The sequence below is a fragment of the Fukomys damarensis genome, unplaced genomic scaffold, assembly GCF_012274545.1.
Source record: "Fukomys damarensis isolate Sample0158 unplaced genomic scaffold, DMR_v1.0_HiC HiC_scaffold_37, whole genome shotgun sequence".
NCBI classification, from domain to species: domain Eukaryota; kingdom Metazoa; phylum Chordata; class Mammalia; order Rodentia; family Bathyergidae; genus Fukomys; species Fukomys damarensis.
The window spans coordinates 7,652,946-7,665,400 of record NW_022900949.1 but is presented as its reverse complement, the minus strand read 5'-3'; the positions used below and the strand labels follow the sequence as shown (position 1 = coordinate 7,665,400).

Below are 12,455 nucleotides of genomic sequence, written 5' to 3'. Positions count from 1 at the left end.
CCCAGTGCATCTCTGGCGTTCAGCAGACCCTCACCTTGGAGCCAAGACAGTGATGCAAGTCAAGGAGGGCACTGTTCCTCCTTAAGAGGGATAGGTGGCCCTCAGCACAACTTAGCTGCCAAAGGGTCATTATGGAAAAGAAGCTTGGGGGAGTTGGGAGGGAGAAGAGGGAGGAGTAAAAAGGATCAAGACGCAGTATGCATACATGTACCAATACACCACAACGAATATATTCATCACGCATTATTAACCCGTACTGTACACCAGATAACTAACATAACACATACCACATAGCTAATAAAAAAGAGAAAACACACACACATAAGGTTGGAAAGGTAAGTCTTACAGGTTGGCTAGTAATGTATTCCTGAATAGTTTTATTTAATCCTGTAAACTTCAGGAGCCACTGAGGTTTGAGGAGCCTGTCCTCAAACAGGATTTAAACAGGATTTTCCCTTTTGGAGACACTGCCCATGTTTAGAGACATTTTTGGTTAGGCAATGGGGGGATGTGTCCTGCTGATGGCATCTAATGGCTGTAGCAGGTGGAGAGACAGGGACCCCGGTCAACACCCTATGATGTACAGAACAGTCCCCTACCACCAAGAGTGATTCAACCCCAACTGAAGTTTAGAAACCTCATATTAATTTTCTGGAAAAAACAGATCTCTGTTCACAACTACAGACATGAGAATAAACTCTTAATGGGGCAGATGGTATATAAGCCAGGCAACCTCAGTTTCTGAGACTGATGTCTCTGCCTCCCCACCCAGAATGTGGATTTAAATGTCTGCAGTAGTATAGGCACTGAGCAGGACAGATGTTGATGGAATACAAAGAGTCTCTTGGATATTAATGATCTCCCCTAACCCAGAGTTCTCAATTGAGGTGATTCTGTCCCTAAAGGGACACCTAGCAATGTCTGAAGACATCTCTCCTTGTCCTTACCAGGGGTGGATGAGTGGTGCTGGCCTCAAGTAGAGGCCACAGGTGACACTAACCATCTCACAGTGCACGGCACAGCCCCATCAGCTGCAGCGTCAGTATCATCCAGTCCCAGCTTTGATAACGCTGAGCTGGAGAAACCCAATGTAACTCATGCCAGTGGAATGAAAACTCTACAAACTGTGAACTGACATAAACCTCTCCTTTAATTTGCAGGTTGTGGGTATTTTGTCCCAGTGACAAAGGAAGTAACTAAGACAGATATTGGTACTGGAGAAGCAGATTCAGTGCTGTGACACTACCTGACCACATGGCTCAAAGTCCTTTGAAGAGGTTTGCAGGGTAGCATGGAAAGGTTTGGAGAGGCAGGCTGGAGGATCAGCCTTGGAATGCTGTAAGCCAAGCTTGAAGAGAGATTCTGATTGCTGCTCACATCAGAATACTGATAGAAATGCAGATAGTGAAGAGCAGGCTCGGGAGGTTTCGGTTGGGAATAACAACTTCATTGACAACTGGACTCCAGACCACGTGTGGCATGTTTGGGCAGAAAAGTCATCTGCATTTTGCTCATGTCCTGAGGTTCTATGGGAGACTGAGATCACAGGCAGTGAACTAATCAATCAGGCAGAGGAAATTTCAAGGCAGCCTACTGTTAAGGCTGTAGCATGGAGATTGTTGGGGGCTTTTGCCAGCTCTGCATTGAGAATCAGGAGCAAATGGCATAGGTGAGTGATTTAACAGTTTTGAGTTTCACCAGAAAGGAAATTCTGGTAAAGTTGGGGCAGGGCTGGGGATTTAGTTCAGTGGTTCCGCCGGCTGCTTTGCAAGTGCAAGGTCCCAAGTTCAATCCCCTGTACCAACAAAACAAAACAAAACAAAACAAACCAACAGGGCTGGGGATGTAGCTCAGTAGCACTGCACCTGCCTCCTAAGCGCAAGGTCCTGAGTTTGAGCCCCGATACCTGGGAAACAACGATAAAGCTGGGGCTATAAAGTTGGAGCAGAGGAGAACTTGGTTGCCAAAAAGATTACTAATGAAAAGAAGCCAAGTACTTTTGATCAGGACACTAAGAAAAATGCCTTGAGGGCATGTGAAGAATCAGGAAACCCCCATCCTTTGCTGCTCAAAAATGGCAAAAGTGATCACTTTGAGAAGACAGCCCCAGGGTACTGTGCTCAGCCATCCAGGCACCCAGAGGCCTCTGCAGCCATGATGGAAAAGGGCTGCCTACTGCTTAAGCTGATGGCCAACCTTGGCATCATCCATGTGGTACTAATTTATGGGCTTGCAGAATGCAAGAGTACAAGGTCATGGAGGCTTCCATCCAGATTTCAGAAGAAGGCTTGGGAGGCCAGGCAAGGAGGCCCTAAGGGAGCAGTGCATGAAGCTGTGAGAATAAAGCTCAAGATGCAGCAGAGATCCCAGAAAGTTGCAGAAACCGGGAATGTAGAACATCTGAGGAAAGCCGCAAGGAGTGAGCAAAGCCAGCCCAAGACAGAAGCCATGAGGGCTACAACTATCAATATCATAAAGGGCAGGACCACTCGAGTCATTTGGAGTTCATGTCTTACCTCAGCTTGCCCTGGGTGCTGGACACAGAGCCATGGGGTTTAAGGCTTGCCCTGCTGGGTTTCAGTCTTGCTTTGGTCTCATTCCTTTCTCTTCCCTTTCGTCTTTCTTTTTGAATGTGAAAGTTTACCCTGTGCTATTGTATGTTAGCAGTGTTTAACTTTTATTTTGATATTTACAAGGGCTCAAGCTAAGAGTTGCCTTAATTCACAGAGGAGACTTTGGACTTGGATTTTTCAGCAATGCTCAAACTAGGAGGACTTTGGCAACTCAGAGATAAACTAAAGCATTTTGCATAAAGGGATGTACATGAGTCTTATGGGGGCTTGGGGCAGAATGTTATGGTTTACATCCAGATCCCCCCAAGAGCCTCATGCACTCATAGGTGGGACTTCTGGAAGGTAAGCGGATTATTGGGGTTTATAGTTGACTTGCCATTAGGAGGTGGGGTCTGGCCAGAAGAGGTGGGTATCTAGGGAGCAGACTGGAAAGTAAACCTTTTAGAGTTTTCAATGATACAAACAGCCTGCTTGGGCACATGTGCCATACGTTTGGCACTGCTGGTTTACTACATTCCTGGCTCCTCTCTCTGCTTTCTTTTTCCTGTCTGCCACGTCATGAGCAACTCTCCTCTGCCATGCTGCCCGCCTTGAAGCCAGCTGACCATGGACTGAAACATAAGCTAAAATAAAATTCTCCTTCCTTAAGTTGTGGGTGTCAGGTATTTTGTCCCAGCAATGACAGGTTTGATATCAGGCATCCAACTAGAAAAATTACAGCTAGTAGTAACTATCTTGACAAGCCAGTGGGTCAATTACTCACATATGCTCTTACAACCATCCCCCAACTTGCTTATGGTCATTTCCATTTCACCAATGTACAATATAGGGTCAAACAACCTGCCCAAGGTTCTGAGCTAAGAGGTAGAGGTAACACACACACAGACACGCGCACACACACGAATAGAAGGCTGCTGGCCAGCCCTGGTTTAAAATGTCTCAAGAGTGAAGACAAGGCACGCTAATATCATTACAAGCCTCATGAAGGCTCCAATCCCTGAGGCTCCACGATCATAGGATAGAGGTTCTCAACTTTTTTTGATATTAGGATCCCTTTCTGTGCAAAAATGGATGAGCATTTCCAATTATTTCTGTAAACATGGGCTATACTACTATGGCATCTTACTAGGAAAAAAGGCTAAGAAAATCTGAAAACATTCATGAGGCTGATACACCTAAATAACAAATTTTTATGAAAAATAACCGTTTTTAAAAACAGAAAGTAGCATTATATTACATCTTGAAAAATCCCTGTAATATATAACTTAACAGAAGATAAGAAAGCTGAGCTCTCATTTGCTTGTGTATGTATGAGCTGCTATATCATACATTATACAACCTCTGGAAAAAAAACTTCACTGTTTTCCATGTGAGAATGAGAGTAAGAAAAGCAAATATAGGGGTTGGGGGCTTAGCTTAGTGCTTCCGCCACCTGCCTTGCAAGCACAAGGACCTGAATTGGATTCCCAGTACCAAAAAAAAGCAAACATGGGGTTCGAGGTTCAGCTCAGTAGTGAGTGCTTGCCGACCATGTGCAAGACCCAGGGTTCCATCTCCAGCAGCAGCAGCATCACCATCATCACCATATCATTATTATTATGAAAACCACCTTGAACTCGTAGCCCCTGGAGATGTTGGGGACTCCCATGGACTGCCTTTGAGAATGGCTCTCGTGTGTTATACCCTGAGGACCAGGAGCCCAAGGACACCACATCTTCAACTCATTATAGACCTGTGATGACAAACCTCTCAGAGCTTTCAATGATAATGAACAGCACAAATGCCATAGGTTTGCCACCACTGTTATAGACCGTCAGGAGTTTACAGCAGTTTCCCGCTACAGAGCACTCTGAATGTAGAGAATGCCAGGTCTGAAAGGCTGGATGGTAGCATCGAGACTCAAATGCCAACCAAGGTCAAGGAGTACCTGAAAGGGAGGAAGCAGGCCACGTCCTGAATGACATAGTGGAGACTATGGTGTCCAGGAGGGTACATGGGCTGTTTCAGCCCCAGCAAATCGTTACTGTGCAAGAAGGGGTCCTGGTTTTCAAGAAAAATCCGAAGTCTGTATGCTTTCCTCTGATACCTCAAAAATTTAAAGCACTGGCTCCTAATTGAAGATACACAAAGGGAAACCTAAATGGCTCCAATTAAACGTATCAGCTTGCCACTCAGGTTTGTGATTTGTTTGTGGTTTTTCACTTTGGCTTCACATCATAAAACATCTGTGGAGCTTTTAAGACTACAGATGCCCTAGACCTCCAGCAACCATTTCAGATGGGGTGGCCCAGGCAGTAGCTCTTATTTTCCTTAAAAAAGGGGACACTGCATAGCCATGGCTAAGATCTGCAGTGAGGACAGGACAGGGGCACTGAGTGCCAAAATCACCAAAGAGAAAGCAAACTGGGGAGCTACAGGTGTTGGAGGGGCACCTTTACACTCATGACCTACACCATACAGTTCTTCAGGAACCACATGAAGACCACTGCAGAGCTGGCCAAAAAAAATTCCCTTAAACTAGAACAAAGAAACTCCACTGCTACCACCACATCTAAAGCAGGCAAGGATACAAACCTGTTAGCTGTCCAATGGCCTCAAAGTACCATGGAGAGCTACCAAGGCACTGCTAAGTCAACTGAGTATCAGCCACCTCTGCCTGTGCCTGTAGTTTTCCTGTATTCTCTTTTCAGACTCCCCAAACGCACCCTATCTCCTCTCCCCCTAATTCCTAGTGAGCACACAAGGGTAACAAGACTGCTGGGCTAATTCCAGTTTCCTGTGAGGCTGGCTAGAGACTTGGATCAAAGTTTTGCAAACTATAAGCTTTTCTCTCTGCACACAGGATCCTGGGCAAAACTTAAGTTTTCTTCCTAGTGTGTAACAGTTTTGCAGGCTCTGAGTTGTCACGACACCCTCAATGACCACCAGGCCACATCTGCTATAGACAGAGGTAGCACAGTTGAGTCCGAGGCACTCAGAACAAATGATCTGGTCTCAGGACAAGTGAGCATCAACTTCCGTCATAAATTCATGAAAAATTTCAAACATTTGTTTTTCATTTACTCTCAATATTAAATGTAAAACAGAGAGGGCCAGGGATTTAGCTCAGTGGTTCCACCGCATGCCTAGCAAGTGCCAGGACCAGAGTTTGATCCTTAGTACCAAAAAATTTAAAATAAATAAATAAATAAATAAATAATTAAAGTAGGGAAAGGCGGTGGTGAGAAATTAGTGAACTGATTCTAAGCATGTGAGTTCTAATCAATAAAAACTCCACTGTATTCCTGAAGTCAACAAGAAAGGTGAAAATTGAATTGAAAATTTCTGTACTCATACCTAGCCAGGCTAGATTACTGTTCTCAATTTGGGGCAATTTTGCCCCCAACGAACACAGGGTTTAGTGAGCAGACACCTCCGTCGTCCTCTCGGGATGAGGGAGGCACCATCAGTGTCTCACAGGCCAAGATCGGGGATGCTGAGCCAGAGCCCGCGTGCACGGGGCGGCCCCGCCACCATGAAGGATTTGCACCCGAAGGCAGAGCATTCACCCGAGGAGAGGTGGACAGGGCTGGAGGGGACCCACACCCTGCTCTCTCCTGCACCCGTCCCGGGCTCCCCGGGGCCACCTCCGAGAGCAGGGCAGACCCACTGCACCACTGACACTCGCTCCTGGCTCTCTCTTTGCCGAACACGGGAGCCAGTCGTGTCCAGAACAATGTCTGCTGTGTACGCAGCCTCCGGAAATCCCAGTGTGGACCCCGTGGGCTGAGATTGGTGCCCACAGCACCCACGAGCCAGGCACTGTGTTCAACATTTCCATTTTAAGGGTGAGGAAACTGAGGCCCCGGTCACCCAGAGTACACAGCAGAGTCACAACACAAGCCCAGTTCTCCAGAGGGCAGAACTTGTGCCCACCACCTTACACCAGTGAGTTACACCCAGGGGCGACTCTCCCCCACCCCCCAAAAGGTGGCTAGTATGCAGCATATTTGGTTGTCACAACCCCTGGAGTGTGGGCGAGGGCGTGTGTGCTACTGGCATCTAGTGACTAGGTGTGGGGATGCCACTATGCTGCTAAATATACTATAACGCGAGCACAGCTGCTTCCCCAAGAGAGATTACTCAGCCCCGAAGATCAGTGGTGCCCAAGTTAAGATTCCCTGCTTTATCCTGTCCCTGGGTCTCCCCTGTGTGTGTCCACAGCCTGCAACTTACTTTACCTCTTAATGCTGAAATCCACAATCCAAGATTCCCAACAGTTCAAATACACTATGCTCACTCTTTTCCCCCTCTACATTTACAGAGACGATACTCCGCCTCCAAATCTAATTCAGGCTATAACGCAGAGTAACAGCAGAGACAAGGTGATTAATGAGTTTGGGAGGTTCCAGAGTGCGATGCCATACAAAAGAGAACATTTTTGAACTCAAGCGTAGAACACACACATATTTCTAGGAGAAGCATTCCAACTGCACTGTAAAAGCCATAGACTGCAGGACTGCTAAGAAAAAGCTACAAAAGCTGCTGTCCTCATCCAGGAAAAGCAATTACCATGGCAACAAGGGCCAAGAAGATGCAATATTGGGTGTCTAACTTAGAAGCTTTTTGCATACAACACAGCAGACCTCACCTGTACTACTCAAGTCAGCGCTTCTCAACCCTGGCTGCATATCCGAGACCCCACACCTGTGGCTTTAAGCGAACTCCCTAGGTGGTTCTGCTGCCCAGTCAGGGTGGACAGCCACTGCTTCAGACAGACACAGAGATGGGTTCCATCCAGTGCAGAGGGGCAGCTTAGGATCCCAGTCTGAAAAGGCAGAAGTCAAAAGGGCATTTGACTGGAGTTTAAACAGCAAGAGAAAGACATGGCTATGGGCTGGCCCTAAAGTTTCAAAACACACAGGCCAGGAAGTTCTTCTTTATACAGTGGATAAGAAATTAGACATCCTACAGGCCATGCATGTCCAAAGCAAGAATAGTCTTCTAGAAACACTCAATGCCAGATTAAAGGTGCTGGGATATCCAAGGTACAGAAATTCACTAAGACTTTATCTGAGGATAACTGTCACAGAACTATCACGGACAAAATGCCAGATGACTGTGGCATACTTAAGTAAGCATTACAATTTAGTACCAAGCATTCCATTTCTGCCTCACACTTACCCTTTCAAACTGTGCAATTTATAAGGTACAGCTCATGTATACTGTGCCACAAACAGTAATCCCGGAAAACAGCAGACCATACTGTCTGTGCTCGAAGGCCTCCCTCACAGTAAGGGTTCTCACTGGGGAATGCATCCATTCGTTCACTCAGGCCTTCCTTTAACATGCATTTCTCCGACACCTACTCTGTGCCAGGCACTGTTCTAGAAGTAGGGATCCAACAGCGATCAGGGCAGATAACCTCCTACTCTCACGGAGCTTATGCTCTGTCAGGCACATCTGGCATGCTGGGTGGCAATAGGGGCTGTAGAATAAAAGGAGGGTAAAGGGGACAGAAAATGCAGTGGCCAGAGAAGTCCTCAATAATAAAACAATATGTAAAAACCTGCAGGTCATCAGCCAGCCGTGAGGTCAAATGTTTCAGGCAGAGGAACCAGCAGAGAGATTGAGAGGCTGAAAAGAGGGAGTGCAAGGCCCATTCCAGGCTCACTGAGAAAGCCTGGGCCGATATAGTAAGGACTAGGAGAGCGTGGTAGGAGAGGAGAGCAGGGAGTAATCAAGGGGCTACTGTGGCTTCCAGGTTAAGTTGTCAGATGGGTAAGGAAGTCCTAATGAAGGCAGTGGAGGTGGTGAGAAGTGGTCCCTGTCTGGATATGTGTCTGAGATACAATCAATCGACAGAACTTGGTGTGAGGTGTGAAAGAGAGGAATCTCCAGTGACTTCGAGGTTTCGGGTGTGAGCAACTCAAAGAATGGACTTGCCATTTACTGCAATGGGCAGAGGGCTGTGGGATGAGCAGGTGGAGGGAGGGGAAGTAAGACCAGGATTTTTGGGGGGGACTCCCAAATGGGAACATCTAATATGACGCTGGATGCACGGCTCTGGTGTTCAGAAGCGATCAGGGCTTAAGATGTAAATAAATAGTGGGTGTCATACAGATTCCCACTTAGCCAATCCCTCTGTCCCCACTTTCCACTTCCAGTAAGGCCTCTTTACTTTATAAAAGAATGGCCTCTGGGGCCAAACCACCTTGGTTTACATCCCTGCTCCAACCTGGCTGTGTGACTTGCCCTGGGTAAGGCAGGGCACCTTCTTGGTAAATTAACTGCTCTAAGTCAGTTTTCTCAGCAACAGAACAGGAGTTAACAGTACCTACCTCACGGAGCTTTTGTGAAGAGTATTATGGGAGATGACAGTCCGGACTTGGGGGAGGGGCGTTATTCTTTTTTGAGAGTGCGTCTCGCTATGTATTCCAGGCTAGCGTTGCGCTTACTATTTAGACCAAGCTGGCCTCAAACTCACCGTGATCCTCCTGCCTCAACCTCTCCAGTGCTGAGATTACCAGCAGTACATCCACTCTGAGCAGCACTTAGCACCATCCCAGAGGCTCTCCAAGGCCCAGAAAACATACTCGGACTATTCATGAGTCGGGTGCCACTCAGTACCGTATAGCAGGAAGCATCGCTGGGGGAACCCAAGGCAGGGGAGACGCCTGCAGTTGTGCACCCAGAAAAAGAGGCGGCTAAAAATAGGGCTTCGGAAGTCCTCAAGCTACAGCCAGAGTGGCATAACTGTGGACGGCAGCAGCCATCAGTGCGTCCCCTGGGGGATCTGGAAGTGGCACTTTGTCACAAACGCTCAGGTGAGATGTCAGCGGGGGGGTGCCATGGCCTCTCTCAGGAAGTACAGCCCAAAACGGGGGCGGAGTGGGGAGAGCGCAAGAAGCGGCCAGAACTGTCGGCAGCTCGATCCTGCGACCAGGCCCCAAGGAGGGGACCCGGGGCGGGTGCGGGCGGGAACAGGGTGCCAGGCTCGGGCGGGGGCGGGGTGAGCGCGGCTCGGCCTCCTCCGTGCTCTGCTCGGAGGCCCCACGCGCGGGGAGGAGGGGATCGCGCAAGATGAAAGGAACGGGCAGCCAGGGAAGGGGGCGCCGGGTCCCCGAGACTGAGGGAAAGGAGTGAATGAGGAGCTCTCGGCCCGGACCAGGCCCCGAGATCTATTTACATTCGAGGCCGAAGCGCCTCCCGCCCCCTTTCGCCCTGGTTCCGCCCTGCGAGGCGGGAGGGCCTCTGGGTGTTCTCCCGGCTCTTCTAGCTCGTCGGTGGCAGAGACCGGTGCTGCCGCCGGTGATGGGCCAGGCCGGCGAGCCCAGCCTGAGGGGGCGCAATGGGGGGCGCCTGCGGGCCGCGCTGGGCCGCTAGGGCGCAACGGACGGGACTCCTGCACTCCCGGGGGCTCATCCCTCGGGCCTCTGGCCTCTAGGCCTCCCGCTGCCCGTTCCCGGCCGTCAGCTGTCCCCAGACGATGCCTCCCCTACCTTCGTTCGCCAGGTCCGCCATTTTACTTCCTTAAGCCCTCCCACAAGGCCCCGCGCCGGCCCCCAGGTTGCCTGCTCGCTGCCAGGACTCTTGCGCGTGCGCATCGAAGAAGCCCAAACTGCGCTAGGCGGACAGTTTGAGCCTGCGCGCTCAGCCACCCGCCGAGCCAAAGTCCTGCTCGCGCGCCGAGCGCGCGCCTGCGCACTAACCGTCCCCGCCTCCTTTTCCCGCTGACGGAGGGGGCGCGGCCAGAGCGGCGAGCGAGAGGACGCGCGCTGAGTTTGCGCCGCAAGCTGGTTGTGTGCGCTGTGGGACTTGACGCTCTTTCTTTTCCTGTTTGTTTTTGGGGGGGTCCCTGCAGCGGTGAAGTGAGCGATTTGGGGCACAGGAGCCGAGGCTTTCCTCCAGGTAAATCCCGGCCTGCGGGCGGGGGCTTTCCACATGCGTAGAGCGATGGCCTGTTACCCCGGGACTCAGTTTCCCCACCTTAGAAGACAAGCACGTTCCGGAGGTCACGCGGGGAGGTGGCGGGAGGGCGCCGGGTGCTGGGGGAGAAGCCGAGGCTGGAGATTGGTGCGGGATGGGCGATCTTTAAAATGGGGCCGTCGACTAAGCAAGGCTGCCCCCACCTATAGCGTCCGCATCTGTAAAGTGGGCTCGAGGCTCCCCAAGTGTACAAGGGACTGGTGCCTTCTTTCCGCAGCTAGAGTTGGCACTTTGTCAAGTCTGCACATTATTATTTAAAAAAAAATTTTTTTTCCAGAACTGGGGCGCTCACCTCGAGTGTCACGCATGCTAGGCAGGCACCCTGCTCCTGCGCTACATCCCCAGCTCGGCCTGCAAGATGACATCAGGGGCCTCCCGAGCTGAGAATTGGAGACTCCCGCGGTTTGTTCCCCGTCGTCCTGCTGCCCACCTCACGGAGAGTCCTGCGCCGGGGTCCTCACCCCTGGGATACAGCTCTGCGCCACCTGCCCTCAGCTCCCTGGGTCTGACTGGCCTCGGGTCTCTGAAGACCGGGCAGCCTCTCTGTCCTCCCTCTTTTGATTCTAATGAAACTGCAGGATCTGCTCCACACACAGCAGCAGGCTGAGCAAGCTTTTTACAATGGGAACTGAAAACATTTGGTATAAGTGCTAGGGGCACGTGTCTTCCCTGGTTTCCAAAGGGTGTTTAGCTGAGCGGACTGAACTCTACATCTCTCCTTCGGGCTGAGAAAGCCCTGAAGTTGCCTGCCATCGCCCCCCTCACTCTCCTTTTGCACTGCTGTGGTCTTTCTACCCTCGGAGCATGGTCATTCCGGCCTCAGTGTCTTTGCACGTCGGATACCTTGGTTTGGGACTTTTTTTTTTTTTTGAGCTGGGGATTGTACTCGGGACCTTGCCTTTGCAAGGCAGACGGCTGCACTCCTGAGTTAGATCCCAGGCTGGGGACTTCCGGAATTGGGGAGGGAACCTAGGGCCTCCCAGATCTAGGCAAGCATTCTGCCACTGAGCTGCATCCCAGCCCCTTTTATATGTATTTTTTGTGTGTGGAGGGTACCAGGGATCGAACTCAGGACCTTGCGCTTGCAAGGCAGTCGTGGTGCCACTGAGCCAAATCCCTGGCCCTTTACTTTTAAATTTTGAGACGGGGTCTTTCTGAGTTGCTCAGGCTGTTTGAAGTCACAGTTGCCTGCCTCAGCCTCCCGAGTGCAGGTGTACGCTACCACACCTGGCTCTACCAGTTCTTTGAACGGGTTTATTGTTGGAGAAAAATCATAGAAAAGGTTGACCAATCTCAAATCCAGGACACGTGTGGGCATGGCTATCCTTTGTCTGTGCATCTGTCCTGTGCTCGTGTACCCCTTCTGTGACCGTCTCTACCTCTTACCGATAGTGGGGTGTGGTTGGTGTCGTACCATCTGCTTCGGGGTGGGGAGTGGAGAGAGCACTGTCATCGTGTACGAGTGCTTGGCTTGCTGCACGTGTTACTGGTGTTACTCACCGCTCAGATCTGGACGCCCACTTGAGCACTGCTTCATGTCCTTTGCTGATTTCCGTGGTGTGAGAACTTCCTCCACGGCCCGTTCAAGCTGGGGATGTGATACCACCACCCACAGAGCTGGGAAGAGATGTACTGTGCTTGCTTAGCACCCCTGACCCCCCCCCCCCCCGAGCATCTGGTACTTTCTGTGTGGTCTCCAAAATCCCAGGCCCCAAACCAGACCTCAGCCAGAATCTGTATTTTAACAAGGTACCCGGGAACTTCCCATGCGTGTTAGATCTTGAGGTGCGAAAGAGTTCAAGAGCATTTGGCGTGGAACTTTTCTTTGTTCTTATTACAGCAGTGGGAGGATTTAATACCGTTAAAATTTCCCGACCAGCCAGGTGTGATGGTTCACACCTGTAATTCCAGCAG

The 12,455-nt window shown here is 50.3% G+C and overlaps 1 protein-coding gene across 9 annotated transcripts in view; it reads right to left on the bottom strand.

The window, feature by feature from the left end:
• Nucleotides 1–10,220, bottom strand: part of Ranbp3 (RAN binding protein 3) — a 51,389-nt gene extending 41,169 nt beyond the window's left edge. For 3 of the 9 annotated variants that reach the window (XM_033759805.1, XM_033759807.1, XM_010634788.3), the window contains exon 1: nt 7,204–7,380. In XM_033759805.1, the coding sequence (XP_033615696.1) occupies nt 7,204–7,243 (40 nt within the window). In that variant the 5' untranslated portion in view covers nt 7,244–7,380. Of the gene's footprint in view, nt 1–7,203; nt 7,381–10,054 lie in introns of those variants that run through there. The other 6 variants (XM_033759808.1, XM_033759806.1, XM_033759810.1 and 3 more) reach the window with 6 other exon arrangements.
• Between the last annotated feature and the right edge of the window lie 2,235 nt (nt 10,221–12,455).